Consider the following 15,651-nt stretch of genomic DNA (forward strand, 5'->3'; position numbering starts at 1 on the left):
TTGCCGCCCAGCTTCAGGACCATCTCCAACTAAACGGCCTCTTTGAGAAATTCCAGTCCGGTTTCCGTTCCACCCACAGCACTGAAACAGCTCTGGTCAGGGTCACAAACTACCTGCTGATGGCGGCTGACACTGGTTCCCCATCTCTCTTCATCCTCCTGGATCTGACTGCAGCATTCGACACTGTCGACCATAACATCCTCCTTCAGCGCCTCCAATACACCATCGGACTCTCTGACTCCGCCCTGAGCTGGTTCCAGTCCTACCTGTCTGGAAGAACAGAGTAGGCTACGTCTCCTTGGGAGGTGCGAGGTCCCAGACACACCCTGTCACCTGTGGTGTCCCTCCAGGGTTGGTCCTCGGACCCACTCTGTTCACCCTTTACACTCTGCCCCTTGGTCGTGTCATCACTCAGCCAGCATGGCATATCATTCCATTGCTGGCTGATGACACGCAGCTATATATAAAGACATACCCTATCCCATCACCCTTCCCATCAGCATCCTTTAACTCCTGCCTTGAGGAGATAAAGGCTTGGATGCAACAACACTTCCTGCAGCTTAATAGCTCCAAAACAGAGGCTATTTTAGTTGGCACACCAAACCAGGTCCAGTCATCCCCCATAACCCACATGACCTTTTCTGGCCAAAACATACCCCTCTCTGCATCAGTTATCAACCTGGGTGTAAGATTTGACCGACATCTGACCTTTGACACCCACATCAAACACCTGTGCAAAACCTCCTTCTACCACCTCAGGAACATTGCAAAACTCCGTCCCACACTCTCCCTGCAGATGCTGAACAACTGGTCCATGCCTTCGTTTCCTCAAGGCTAGACTACTGCAACGATCTCCTCATCGGGACTCCTAGCGGGAGCCTTCAGAAGCTCCAATACGTACAGAACAGTGCCGCTATGGATCCTGATGAGGGTGAGAAAGTACAACCACATCACAGCCGTTCTTTATTCCCCCCACTGGCTTCCTGTCTCATTCGGGATCTAATACAAGATCGCACTACTGACCCATCAGTGCATCCACGGGAATGCTCCTTCATACCTCAAATAACTACTCACATCACAAACCTCCACACGCAACCTCCGCTCCACAACCAACCGTCTGCTTCGCCCCCCCAGGACCAAACTCTGCACAATGGGGGATCGGGCTTTCTGTGCAGCTACTCCTCACCTGTGGAATTCCCTCCCAGACCACCTGAGGACTCCACAGGCCTAACAACCTTGCTGTTTTAAAAAAGCCTTTGATTAAACTTTTGTTTCTATTACGCCTCCTGTAGCACTATGGGATTGCTTTTAGCAATGAAAGGTGCTTTACAAATACAATTTATTATTATTATTAACATTTGGAATTGTTCTAAAATAATTAGTAAGATTGATATACTGACTCATTCCTGAATAATATATATATTAAATAATAGTCTAACTATTATTGCCCAGGCATCATTTTAATGTTGCCTCTAGTAAAGGCATGGCAAACTATAACTATTAAAGCATATCAGCAGTCGGAAATAAGACCCATCATCTTTTGTTTTTGGTCATATTTAGAGCAAAGACTCTAATAAAAACCCGGAGTTGATATAGAGATTACTTCTTAAGCACTCTTTCAATGAGCACCTTTACTCTGGTGCTTTTAAATACATTGTAATGCTAACACTGCTATTATTTTACGTAAGTAAGATTGTTAAAGCGTGGCTTTTTGTTATTGTGGGGCATTTTCTCATGGTGGTATTGTTTCTTTATAAAGTAAAATACCTGTTAGTACTTCTCCCACCACTGCCAAACAGTCCCAGCCTGTCACATGTGCTCGCCTCGCACCTCTGTAAACAGGGGTGCTTTAACTTTACAGACCTGCGTGTCCCTCCCGGCGGGGCGGGGCTTAACATGGATTTCCCAACAGTTCACCTAACAGACTGAAACGCCATCTTGAACAGATATGGGGGTTTAAACCTAAACCGGGAGAAAACAGTAAAGAGGACATAAACTGTTATTTTCGCTTCTGTTGTAAATCCACTCGGGTCTCCCCGGAATAGATATAGTCGTCGTTTTGGGCGTTTATATCTGAAAATAAAGGCGCATACGTGAGGAAATCTGTGAGGCACTTGTTAGCCTCTACCCTGCTAGCAAGGGGGAGGGGCGGGGGTGGGGGTTTGGAGGATCTTTTTTCCGCAGCCGAAGTTGTTTGTTTATGTTATTCGAAACGGACATGTCCTCTTCAAACCAAGGTAAAGTGCAATAAAAGTCACAGCGACTATTACGTCACGTATTCATGTTCATGTGCATCTGTTTACACCGGTTATGGACGTTTATAGCTAAAGAGGACACTTTCCTAAAGATAGCGTGACTGCATCGGCTAAGTTAGCTTAGTAGCTAAGCTAATGCCACAGCAAGGCTAGCTGGTTATTGCATAAGTGTTAGCATGCTAACCTGGTACATTAGCGAATTGACTGTTAAAAAAAGCTCTGCTGTGATATGTTGAATGGCTCAATGAGATTAACCAACATCTAATTTAGCTGTGGTTTGCTAGCTTGGTTTCTGTTTTTAGGTAATGTGGCTCACATGATTGATTTCTGCATGTAGCCTTGACGTTAGCTTAGTGTCGTGGCTGTGTGAGCTCTCTACAACATTCATACTCAAAGTATAATAGTTGACGTGAAGCTAACTTAATGCTGATGAATACACAGGTTGTGAAATAAACCCATTGTCAGTTGTGTTCGTTTATCCTAACTTGGCTTTTATGTGTATAGGTTTAGTTTCCTTTTTGAATGCTTGAGGCTCAGTAGGAAATCACCTGTCAACCCTGCTACATTTCGTCTTTCTGTGCCTCTGTGTTATAAATAGAGTTGCCAGACCCTAATCTGGGTATGGGGGCAAGTGGGACCCAAGGAAGTGGCGGGGCTGTTGTACCAAAAGGGACCAACAAAAGAAGAGCTGCGTAAGTGTTTGTGTGGTAGTGTTAACAGTGTGCTGATATAAAGTAGTGGAAATAACCTAAATAAATGTTCTCCATTGCTGTAATCGATTACTAATTTGAGATACTTTTCCTTTTCTTGAGTTTTTCCCCTTTATATTTTGTCTTTACTACATCTCAGAGTAAAACATGTTGTCGTTGCTATTTGCTTTCAGATTACAATTGTGCCCTTCCTGTCCAGCGAAAATACAAAGGATTGAACATTATTTTACAAATAAACTAAAAAACTAAACAGTTAATATTTGCTTTAAAACCATTATGGATCTTCTAGAAGAAGCATCGTCACAAAGCTCAAAACAGGACTGTTATATGAACTAATTTCACTTCAGGGAAACAGGGTTTTCATGGGATATATAACATATAATGCATTGATGTAGATGAAATACCTAACAGTAGAGAATGTCGTTTTTTTTAAATAAAGTAATATAACATAGTCTTAAATCGTAAAACACTGACAGGGCACATTTAACTGTATAATAAGGACTTCGACTTTTTATACTTTAAGTACATTTTAAGGATAAGACATACATATTTCTACTTAAGTAAGTAGGAATTGTTCTTCTATTGGATCATTTTGACAGTGGTTTTCGTTGTTTCACTTACGAAAGGATGTGTATACTTCTTACACCACTGCTAATATGTCAGTATTGTGTGAGAATTTGCTGACTGGTTTAGTTTTATTTGTACTCTTGGTCAAAGTTCTTGTGAGAATATTTATGTGAAACTACTGATGTGTCTCTCTTCTCCTTATTACAGGCCAGACTTTGATGACGATGATGATGATGATGATGGAAACAAATTGTTCAGGTACATTTCTCTCTGTTTTCCTGTCATTATAAAAAAGAAGAAGTGATAGATCAAGTGTTGGGATTGTTTGGGCTGTTTCGATAGTAAGAAAGGTTTTCTCTTTTTTGTTTGTTAGGTGTGACGATGAATCAGGAGGCGGAAATGACAAAGAGCGTTTTGCCAGGTAGGGGGGGTGGGTGTAGACTAGAGGAACAACATTATTGATACAACAGTTTCCCCAGTGCCGCTCTCCCTCTCCTTTCCAATAGTTGTTGAACCCTTGCACTTATTTTTATTTTGTTATTTTTCGGGCCTGTGTTTTAGTGGGTTGGTTTCATTTCCATGTTTTTTGAAGAGCATCAGAGTTTTGCAGATAAGGAAAAACAAGCCAGGTACCACTTTGGAAGGCTCCTTCTCCTGCTTGTATCCACATCAATATTGAATGCGCAAATAAGTCCTGTCCTGTCGGGACCCCATATCATCATTTAGACAGCACAAAATGACTGGTATTTTTTGCTGCTCTTTGCATCTGTTTTGGTGCCCGCCAGAATGCTTTGCTTTTTTGCCCAAAGCAGCTGGCTGTGTCTGTCAGGCCAACACTGTGTTATGCGTAACTAACTGCTAAGCTGTGTGTGACTCAAGGACCTTTTTCACTTTGGTAATCCTTTCCCCTTGAGCAACTGTCCCTTCTGTCTCCTTTCTCCCTCTCTCAGGACTTCTAAATGGTCTTTCTCGTTCTGCACTTGCTCTCTTTTGTCACACCAACTGGCCTTTCAAACCAGTCTCTCTTGCTGTCTCGCTATCATTTCTTTACATCAATTATTTTATAGCTTTTTGCGTCCATTATTTCTCTCACTTTCTCTCTTTCCCTCCACTTCTTTGATTGGCATACTTGCATTGCAGCATTTACTCTAAACTCTACTCCATGTTGTCCACCTGCCCATCTGTTTCCCCCATCTCAACCCCTCCTATCCTCTGTACCTCCTCCTTCCTCCCTCGTCTCGTCTCCTCTTCAGGGAGAACCACAGTGAGATTGAGAGGCGGCGGAGGAACAAGATGACTGCTTACATCACTGAATTGTCAGACATGGTGCCCACCTGCAGTGCACTAGCACGGAAACCAGACAAACTAACCATCCTCCGAATGGCCGTGTCTCACATGAAGTCTCTGAGAGGAAGTGGCAACACCAACTCGGATGGATCATACAAACCTTCCTTTCTCACTGACCAGGTAAGAGCAACTGACAGAGGCAGGGAAATATAGATATTGAGATGTGAAATGTAAGAAGAAAGTCTACTAAATTGAGTTTGATTGAATTCTCAGGGGGGGATCTTTAAACTTGCTGAAGGTATGTTCAGATTGTGGAGCAATTTTAGACGAGGCAGTCATTTGATACAAAGGTCTCAAAGTCCCACTGTTTACACAAAACCTCTGTGAGCTCAATTGAAATCAAGTGAAAAAGCAGCTAAAGTAGCACATTGACCTTACTAGTGTAAACACAATTTGCTGTGAATCATTTCACCGTATTCTTGGTCAACATGTACATCGCTCAAAAAGGAACTTAATGAACACACAATGACTGTAATTTACTGTAAGTGAGCCTCCTGGGCTCCTTGCTGAAAAGTGCATAGAAGTAACTGGTGTCACTATCATAGAGGTAGCACACATACACCCCTCTCCAGGTCCACAGTGTAAACAGCAATGACAGTGCCCATGGTTCATAGATACGGTTGGATTCGATTTAATTGTATCTTCATTGCGTACAGGTATTGAGACAACAAAATGCAGTTTAGCATTTAACCTGTAGTGCAAAACGAATAACAAATACATCCTTAAACAAATATCCTTATAATCTGAATAAAGTGGTTAATCTAGTTAATTATACTTCTTTTTTTAAATTACATATTTTGAACAAGTTTAACTCCTCAGTTTTGTTAGATTGCTGCCAGACCATCTTGTTAATACATGATGTGCATGTCTCTGTTTGTGTGTGGCATGCAGGAGACAGAAACTGGACAGTAGTTAAAAAGTTGTTTGTAAAGCAGCTGGAGGCGTTTATATATATATATTTATATATAGGGATTTGGGTGTTCTAAAAGTGGGTTAATCACAAAAAATGAAATGACAATCACTTTACTTATGAATGGCCTGCCATCTCTCTACAGGAATTGAAGCACCTCATCCTGGAGGCAGCCGACGGCTTCCTGTTCGTGGTGTCATGTGAGACCGGCCGCATTGTTTACGTCTCTGACTCCCTGACACCCGTCCTCAACCAGGCTCAGTCTGAGTGGCTGGGGTCCTCCCTGTACGACCAGCTGCACCCTGACGACACAGAGAAGCTCAGAGAGCAGCTCTCTACTGCAGAGAATAACAACACAGGTACAACGATACACTATTCATCTCAAAAGTGTTTGTCATTATAAAAAAAGTTGTTGCATGGTCACAACATTACTCCCAAAATTGAGTCCATTTTGTCGTCTCTTTGCTTTTATAGGGCGGATGTTGGACTTGAAGACAGGAACAGTGAAGAAGGAAGGCCAGCCGTCGTCCGCCAGAATGAGTATGGGAGCCCGACGATCATTCATCTGCAGAATGAGGTGTGATTCACGCTACTGTTAATTATCCATTTCATTATTTCTATCAATGTGTGTGTTGATACATAACTGTGTGTCGGCCTGTGTGTATTTGCAGGTGTGGCTCTTGTCCTGTGGAACCGTTGTCCATGAACAGACTGAACTTCCTGAGGAATAGAAACAGGTGACAACAAAACAAAACAGTTTTTTTTTTGTTTATTTCATTGTGATAACTGTGCAGAATATAAGCAACCCCCATTGCCAGGAAGCAATGAGATGCACTAAGCCTAATGTATACATATGTCATAGTAACAGGACTGATTGAATTTGCTGTGTATTTGATCATTTATTCCATCACCTCAGGAATGGTTTGGCTACAGCCAAGGAAGGGGAGCCCCAGTATGTAGTGGTCCACTGTACAGGATACATCAAGTCCTGGCCTCCTTCAGGTAAAACCAGTCACTTCATGTACTTCATAATATTGCTGGGACCTGTAAAGTGATGCTTGAAAAATCATTTGTATAAGTTATTCCTTGTGTTCCATGCTAATATATATTTTTGCATGTTTTAGGAGTTTCCCTAGCAGACGATGACTCGGACAACACTCAGGGGAGTCGCTACTGTCTGGTTGCCATTGGGAGATTACAGGTATGAGGGATGCCTGGTGGGTCCATAGGCACATCTGTCTGCTGTGCTTAGGAGAGTTGCATAATTAAAAGTCATTCATTATGGAAATGTAACTTTTGGTATGGATCTTTACATCTTAACTGCAGACGTGTATGCATCTTTAACAAACTGCAGGGCAAGACTCTTCACCCTAAATTGATCCTGTGGATATTGTCCACAGTACTCAATGTATTACATGTTTAATATATGTAATGTAACGCGCTTAGAGCACTTGGAAAAAAGCGCTATATATATATAGCATAGTCTGGTAGCTTGCATCCTTTAGGTCATAATGCTAATGCAGTTTTTCATTTTCATTTTTCCTTAAGGTGACTTGTTGCCCGGGTGACACAGACGTCAACAGCCTCAGTGTTCCGGTGGAGTTCATCTCGCGCCATAACTGTCAGGGCATATTCACCTTCGTGGATCACCGCTGCTTAGCCGCTGTCGGCTACCAGCCCCAGGTAACACTCAGCCGGAGGAAATGTCAGGGAGAGAATGCATCCTCCAACAACCTTTGTGCTAATGGTGTTTTGTTTTTTTCTGCTGCGTGTTGCAGGAATTATTGGGGAAGAGTATTCTGGATCTCGCCCACGCTGAAGACCAGGGCTTACTGCGAGACGGCTTCCAACAGGTAGGACTGACTAAATATGTGCAGCTTTTCGAGGACTCGATTCTAATTTCAGTTTTTTTTTGTACAAGCACTTAAAAGGATTAAAGAAAATATGACTACATGTGTCAGCATTGTATGTAGATACATTAGAAGTCAGATTAAAATGTCTAAGTAAATGGCCTTTAGTTCTGTTTTGTAGTTCCCTGGTGAATCTGAACATCCCTTCTGTTTCTGTGGGTGTTTGAAAGAATGCAGTTATTTAAATTGACATGACAAAAACGTAATTGCTTTGCACTACTTCAGTCTTCAGCTTAAACAAAAGCATTAGCTCCGCTGTAGTGAACCAGATGAATTCGGCCACTTGAATTAACACAAATGTTCCTGCAGTAAAACTTGAGTAATGCAAGATGAAAATGAAAGATATGCTCAAGGAAAACCCCAGATTGTGACTGCTTGCTGTGTCCGCAGGTGGTGAAGCTGAAGGGCCAGGTCATGTCAGTCATGTTTCGGTTTCGCTCCAAATCCAGAGAGTGGAACCTGATGAGAACCAGCTTCTTCACCTTCCAGAACCCGTTCTCAGAGGAGATTGAGTATATCATCTGCACCAATGTTAATGTCAAGTGAGTCCCACGCTGATTTTATCAATACTGCTGATTGTGTAACTTTATTACACAATTAAATACAGTCCATAATGAAACCATTGACGTTTTGAAATGTCACTGTTGTGTAAGATCCCTCTGTCTGAATGCTTCCCTGTCACCCTCGATCCCCACTTCCTCTCACGCCAACCACTTTCATAAGCCACACACTGACCCTTCTCCCCCCCCCCTCCTCTGCCCATCTCTGATTGTGGGCCATTAGAAACTCGACTCAGGACCCCCTCACTCCCATCTCCTCCCCAGGGGGTTCGCTGCCCCCCTCCCTGGGTCAGGGCAGCCCGAGCTGCCCTCCTGTAATGCTCAGTCCGGGGCACATGGCCGGCAGGTGAGACCAGGCCTGACTACCCCCCCCCCCCCCGCATGGGAGAACAGGGGCTGCTTCTTCCTGGGAGACAACTGCTGTTTAGAGCAAGCTACACTCCCTCTGTATTTGTTTCCTTTTCCACTCTGGGTGATTCTTCTCGTTTGTCTCTGTTCTCCTGTAGTAGTACGAAGATAGTAGAGATGCTCCGATAGATTGTCCGATGAATTTGTGCTGCGTGATGGTTTTACGTCACACACACACACAGCGACACACACAAAACAGACACAGACAGACAGTAACATCACAGCCACACTGGCAACATCTCGTCTGTGTGGAACTACTCCAGCACGAGTGAAGAATAAATAAAGCTCACAATTTTACACACGCAAGTCCAACAAAAGCTGTGGACAAACAACCTTAAAAACAAGAAGGGCATGTATTGTGGTATCACTTGGCATACATTACATTTTTGGTTGTTTCTCAAATAGAAAGAAAGAAGAAAAAATGTGCAAGACTTCGGCCAAGAAAATAGCAGTCGGTGCATCTCTAAAATAATAGTGCTGTTCTCTGATAGGAAGCATGTGTAATAGTTGGTAGATAATATGGAGGTTTGAACACAGGTGGTGTAGCATCATGTTAGCGCTACGCGTTTGTATAACAGACCTTTTGTGTCTCTGTCTTCCTCTTCTCTCCTCGTTCTCTTTTATGTTGCCATGGTGACCGGTGGCGGTGCTATTTTGACAGCAGGTGTTTGGGCTTTCTCACTCAACAGTGGAGGGGCTTGAAAATGGAAATGAGGCTATTTTAGACCCACTCTCTCTCTCTGGTTTCCCTTTTCAGGCAGCTACAGCAGCAGCAGGCGGAGCTGGAAGGAGGCGGAGCCAGAGACGGTCTGTATGAGGCCAGACCGATCGCCCTCTCACAGGTTAGGCAACGCACCCATGGGTGACACATGAATGTACTTGTGCAGTTTGATCCGAGCATAGATCTTCAGGATGTTGCTGAAATGACCGGTCAGGCATTCTTATGAAAACGGTTGCAGGATGTTGATTGTTTGTTCAGCAGGAAAACACAAACGGATGTCGGGGGGAACCCAGTATCACAACTGACTTCCTGTTGTTCATGCTCGACCTCAGCTAACCCTTAGTTATACTTTGTTATAGAGCTTTTAAGTCTCGAAGATTTCCTAATTGTATTTAACTCTGTGTTCATGCCTTGGTTCATTTAGGAATTAAGATCAATATCAACATTTCAGTCGGGCCAATGTTTCACCACTTAGAGAGTTTTAAAGAGAGTGACCCCTGACTGAGTGTTTCTGGTGGTCCTCAGGTGCCGGTGCTGTCGGTGACAGCAGCGGGACCCGCCCACAGCAATAGCCTGGAGAAGCGCGAGCTGTACCCCTCTCTCTTCCAAGGCCCCGATCAGACCAAGGGCCTGCCCTCCACCTCTACCCCCGCCACACAGATCTACCCAGCAGCCAATAACTTCGCTGCTGGTCGTTCCAATGATGCATACAGGTAGGAAGTCATCTTGCGTTTTACATGCCTGTGTAAGTGTTTTCCTGCAGAGCAGAGCAAAAAGCCATCTGATACATTGTGTAGCTCTTTCAGACCGTCTTTTACCACACCAAACTACATGGCACAGAAACCAGAAGCTTGTTATCATGTTGTCTTGAGATCTGACTTAAGTCGGTTATTTCTTGGAGATAACAGTGATTTTGTCAAGTAATATACTCAAGTTAACAGCTGAAGATAATAGGATTAGGGCTGCGACATCAATTCATTGTGCTGATTATTATATTATATTATTATAATTCATTATTTGGTTTATAAAATGTCAGGATATAAAAATGTGCTTCTATTTTCTCAAAGTCCAGATGTCTTGTTATGTCAGTCCAAAACCCAGGGATAGTTTAATTTTGTTTTAATTTAATTGTATATAAAAACCAAGGAAATCAGGAAATGTCCATATTTACATTTTCTGCCATTTTTGCTTGATCAATTATTAAAATAGTTATGTTATAGCATTTCTGTCTATTTTTCTAATGTTAAAGCACTTAATTGTTATCTACTGTAAACTACATGAATATTCAGAGCAGCTCCTCGCTGTACTGAGATGATATGAACTGATGGATTCATGTAACCTATCCACTGATTTGCATGTCTGAAGGTTTTGCCTATCAAAGCAAATATAGCAGGAACACCTTAATGTATAATAGCCTGTCAGGGCCCATGGGAACACTCAGTATATAAAGCGTATCGGAGAACAAAGGCTTCCAACATGTGCTTTAAGCCGGCCCAGATGCTGCATGACAGTGATGATGATTTCATCAGGATGTATTCCTGTAAGCACACAGTTTTTAGTGTTTCTCGCTGTTACATCAACCTTTCTTATTTGTTTTATACATTTTGTGGGGGGTGAGGAAGTGGTTTCTATGTTTATTTGAACAGAGCTACATCACTTAAGTATCTCAATATTATGTTTGGTGATACTCTATCTCAGCGGTTTTCAAAGCGTGAGGCGCGCCTCCCCGGGGGGGCTCCAGAGAGCTTCAGGGGAGGCGCAGCGTGAGAAAAAAAGAACGACAAACAGTGAAATCTAGCTAGTTAATGCGAGCGGCAACATGGATCGATTTTTTTAGTGAAGTTACCTAAAGTGAGAGAGGAGACAGCGTCTGGCAGAAAACGGAGGAAGTATGATCACGGGCGGACTGGCCATCTGTGTGTTCTGGAGAATCACAGAACGGCCGATCGTCAGCGCGCCGTTGACGGCTCACTGACAGCCGGCACCGCCCTTTATTTTAATTGTATTAATACTTACTTTGATCAAATGCAAGTAGCGGTCAAGACTGCAGCCAGAGGATGACCTACGTTTATTCCTGTCTACATTGATTCCCCGCATCGTCCGCCTGTGCGCATCAAAGACGCAGACTCATTGTTCCCACTAAAGTAGGGGTGAGTGTACTAAGGAGGCAGAGTGGACGTTCAGTGTGTTGCCGGGAGCATATAAGGATTTCTCCACCATGTTAAAAATGTTTTTTAAAAATGTTTAAAACATAAAGATAAAAAAGTTGTTGTTTAATGTTTTAAGGAGATGATGCTACTCAGCCAATCAAATCGGTGCAGTCAGTGAGCACGATAGATTCAAACACAGAAACGAGACAAGAAGAGAGAAACAGTCGGAGCCATTTCAAATGGCGTGCTCAAAAAAGAGAAAGGTAGACGGAGCGAAAACATGTTCTCTTACTGGACCTCTTTGAAATGCAATTGAATACCCCTGCATTATAGCAACAACAATAATAATAATAATAGCAATAATTGGGAGGGGGGGCGCGGCTGTTCTTATGTTCTCTGAGGGGAGGGTCACCTTCCCACACTTTGAAAACCCCTGCTATCTGTTCTCCAAAACATTAACGATGTTTGTATTGCTCATATGCAAAGATGTGTGGCAGACAGCGGCTCAGATTGCATCAAAAGTAGTGCTAGAAAAACCTTTTATATCTTACATTCACTGCATAGGGCGGTGAGCTTTTCCCCCCCATGACAGTTTTTTTGCCTAGCTAAGAGTATTGTTATGTATTAAATAATAACCCTTCATAATGGTACTTATCATTTCCTACACATAGTCTTTGTAACTGACAGCCAGGTAACGGAGCTCTTCCTCCCCTCCCTGTTGTCTGCAGGCCGGTCCCCATGGCCCCACAGATGGCACAGCCAGCACACTCGGCGGGGCAGATGCTCGCTCAGATGTCCCGTCAGAACGTAGTCCCTCAGTCGGTGACCCCCTCCAGCACCAACAGCCCCATGCATGGGTGCCCAGCAGGAAGCTGGCCTGGTGCGGCCGCTGGAGTCAGACCACAAGCACAGTTTAATAACCAGGTAAGAAAGATCTACTATTTAACTTTGTTTTGCTTTTTAATCAATCTTTATTGCCAAATAAATACAACTAGATACTTTCTTATAGTGATCCTTGTATGTGTTTATCCATGTAACCAAGCTCACATTTTTATTTAGCATCCAACCTATCTATCGAGAAAAGTACCTTTTCAAAAGTACTTAAGCACAACTTTCACATGCTTTTACTTTACTAACGTAGTCCCCATTTGAATGCTACTTTATTGTTCCAGCCTCTCCTTTTGCTATATTGATACTTTGAAGTAATCTGTGCACTTCATCCACCACTGTCTATCTACAAATGAGTACATGACTCTTCCTGTTTTACCAGCAGGTGGCGCCCCAGGCACCAAAGATCATGTCCCCACAGTTTGCTCCCATGGGAGGATATGGCAGTGGCTCTTCCAACTCTTTTGGCCAGATGCCCACAGGAGTTGCTCCCACCCCCACCGTCAATGGAAACTACCCGCCCATGAATGCGCGTGCCATCCTCAACACCAATGGTTATGGTAGGTTAATGTAACACCATTTTTGATTCTGAGTCTCTGATATCCTGGTGCGTCCTCTCACGGCTCTGCTTTATCCCAGATGGCGCTCAGTCTGCGGCTCAGTTCCCCCCCCGGGCGGCGGAGGCAGTGTGGCCCCAGTGGCCGGGCCATCAGCTCTCGCAGAGTAATGCAGAGCAGCATCCTCATGCTCAGGGCAACCAGCAAGACATGTTTCCTGTGAGTGAACAGGCTTTCTTTCTCTCTCTTCTCTCTCTCTCTCTCTCTCTCTCTCTCTCTCTCTCTCTCTCTCTCTCTCTCTCTCTCTCTCTCTCTCTCTCTCTCTCTCTCGAGCACCATTGAGTCTCCCTGTCTCTGTCACTTAAAATGAGTCTCTTTATCTCTTTAATCTGATTCAGGATGTGTTGTCTATGCTGGACCAGCCGGCCAACTTCAACGGCGATGACTTTGAGATCCCTATCTACCCTTCGTTCGACCAGTGACCTGCTCCACACTTATCCGCCGGTCTACCCCTTTGTCCTCTTGAGGATTTTGCCCTCACTAGCTTTTATATGATATAGCTCTTATTGCTCTTCTGCTCCGCTTTTCTTCCTGCTCCTGCGAGTAGCACTCTCCCCTTGCTTTGCATGGCTTAAATCGCACTGCCACAAGCCAGTTAAAGACGGGGGGATATATCTGACTGCAGATATCAAGGGGAGGAAAATCAAGGACAAAAAGATAATATTCCAGCCATTGAAAGAGAATTCTCTAGCTAGCACTGCCCAAAGGTCAACAACCTATGTTGTAGATATGTGAGATAAATATAAATATATATAAAACATAAATATATAAAAACGCACAATCACCCAACCACACTTGAATAGACTGTACAAAAACACTCCGGTAAACATACACAGGAAGTAAACACACACACACACACACACACACACACACACACACACACAAAACGGCCTTTTAGATGTTCTAGATGTTCTCAGGCTTTGATGACTGGTGTTTTTTTGCTGTTTTAGCATTTAGACTAATCGATTTAATCATTGATTTAAACTCAGGAAATTGCAGGGATATACAGCTTTGGTGATTTATTTTATTTTTGTAATATCTCAGCTGTTGCACGCAAACCACCACTGTCTGTGCCAACCCGACTCACAGTTTGAACTCCACAGCATGACTTTGCATGTCTCTGCGCCGCTTTCATGGAGCGATTCTACAATGTGTAGATTTATAGTTTATCCTCTTGAGGAACACGTGAGGTTTTTCTTCATTGAATGATGTCCTTCAATAACAACAACAAACACAGTGTGACAATGGCTACTCACAGTTGTCTAGGTGCTCGTTGGAAATGTATACAATCTACTTTTCCTTGCCGACTTTAACATGTATACAGTTTGCATGTGTTTATGTATGTAGCATTGATGCGTACAGGATCAATATCAACTATAACACAGTTGTAGGGTTTCTGACTTGCTTCATATTCTTCTTTCTTTCGCTCTGCATTACCCTGTACCAAGTATGGGCTTTCTTTTACTCCTTTTGTAAAATAGACATAAAGAAAGAAATCTCACAGCAATGATTAACAAGCAGGAATTGTGTATCTTTAAAGCCATTCTTTATTTGTTGTCGTAACTGTTTTCCTTGATGATTTTAAAATGAAGAGATGTGGTATTAGTGTCTGATTTAATTGAAATGCTTCCTGAGTATTTTCTTGTTATTTTGAAACTTGTGATCTCTTGACGTCTGCATTGCCCTATTCTGATTGGTATTTAATTAAGGGTTTGATCAGGGTCTTCAGGATTAAAATGGAATGAACAGAGCTAAAAACAATCTGATCTACAAGTGAGAACGCCCAAAGCGTTTATGTTGTTCTCTAGTTTGTGAGAAACATTTGGATCCGACCGTCTGTGTTATACAATCAATTTGTGTGGGAAAGTTTGTAATATAGAAGAATGTTGTTGGGTGAAAGACGATGCTTCTAAAAATATTTAGATTTTTAATATGTGGAAATAGTTTCAATTTGACCCTTTTTATTACATGTTCCCATTGTCTGTGTGGAACACTTTTTGACAAATGACTTGTCTGTAAACCCATGTTGATTATTGTCCAGTGTTCATCTTGGAGAGGATGGACTGTGTTATCTTTGTTATTGTTTGCTCTGTATCCAGGTTGTTTTTTCCAATGATGTGAACTTTTATCACTCATAGAAACACAAATATATAAATACAATGTATATGAAATGTTAAACGAGAGAGAAAGAGTTTGTCTTTTTTGTATTAAATTGTTGAAATGAAGATGTTTGACTCTGTTTTGGACTGTGCACTCAGTGGTAGGTCATGGTTAATCCGCACACCGCATCATTTCATCCTTAATTACTAACTTGTATATATTTCCAGGCTTGTCCATAGCCGATATCCGCTTCAGCCGTGCACTACACTGATCACACTCATGCAAGAGTCATGGCTGTTATTCGCTTCCTTGAAACAGTTTTAAGTTCTCAATTGATGAAGAAACAAAAACCAACATGCTTTGATTGGCCTGTCTCTGTTTATTGGTGAAGACGGTAGAGATCCGTTTGTATCTCCTGGGATCGGTTTCCGTCTTTGTCCTTCTCCCTTCTCATTCACAGCCTGGAGGTGAAAACAGATGGCACTAATGCTGTACTGGTCCAAGATAG

At 42.8% G+C, this 15,651-nt stretch overlaps 1 protein-coding gene across 6 annotated transcripts; it reads left to right on the forward strand.

Moving 5' to 3' along the window:
- The first annotated feature begins 1,910 nt into the window (after positions 1 to 1,910).
- On the forward strand, positions 1,911 to 15,268 carry arnt (aryl hydrocarbon receptor nuclear translocator). 6 transcript variants are annotated; one of them, XM_034208000.1, is made up of 20 exons: positions 1,911 to 2,237; positions 2,854 to 2,947; positions 3,740 to 3,790; positions 3,906 to 3,953; positions 4,786 to 4,999; positions 5,935 to 6,148; positions 6,264 to 6,366; positions 6,461 to 6,526; positions 6,706 to 6,791; positions 6,914 to 6,990; positions 7,338 to 7,472; positions 7,568 to 7,642; positions 8,090 to 8,241; positions 8,483 to 8,605; positions 9,425 to 9,509; positions 9,914 to 10,101; positions 12,267 to 12,462; positions 12,812 to 12,986; positions 13,066 to 13,202; positions 13,382 to 15,268. In XM_034208000.1, the coding sequence occupies exons 1-20, from the start codon at positions 2,201 to 2,203 to the stop codon at positions 13,463 to 13,465; spliced, it is 2,340 nt and encodes a 779-aa protein (XP_034063891.1). In that variant the 5' UTR covers positions 1,911 to 2,200; the 3' UTR covers positions 13,466 to 15,268. The 6 variants fall into 6 exon arrangements, with proteins under 6 accessions (XP_034063891.1, XP_034063890.1, XP_034063893.1 ...); XM_034207999.1 differs by having other exon boundaries at positions 1,912 to 2,237; positions 12,809 to 12,986; XM_034208002.1 differs by lacking the exon at positions 8,483 to 8,605 and having other exon boundaries at positions 1,912 to 2,237; positions 12,809 to 12,986.
- The last annotated feature ends 383 nt before the right edge of the window (positions 15,269 to 15,651 follow it).

The sequence above is a fragment of the Gymnodraco acuticeps genome, unplaced genomic scaffold, assembly GCF_902827175.1.
Source record: "Gymnodraco acuticeps unplaced genomic scaffold, fGymAcu1.1, whole genome shotgun sequence".
Lineage (NCBI taxonomy): Eukaryota > Metazoa > Chordata > Actinopteri > Perciformes > Bathydraconidae > Gymnodraco > Gymnodraco acuticeps.

Excerpts from the sequence above, each read along its gene's own strand:
- arnt (XM_034207999.1), top strand. The coding sequence starts at position 2,201 with ATGTTATTCGAAACGGACATGTCCTCTTCAAACCAAG. Across the intron at positions 12,463-12,808 it reads AAGCACAGTTTAATAACCAG|CAGGTGGCGCCCCAGGCACC; the intron begins GTAAGAAAGATC and ends CTGTTTTACCAG. Across the intron at positions 12,987-13,065 it reads CCTCAACACCAATGGTTATG|ATGGCGCTCAGTCTGCGGCT; the intron begins GTAGGTTAATGT and ends GCTTTATCCCAG.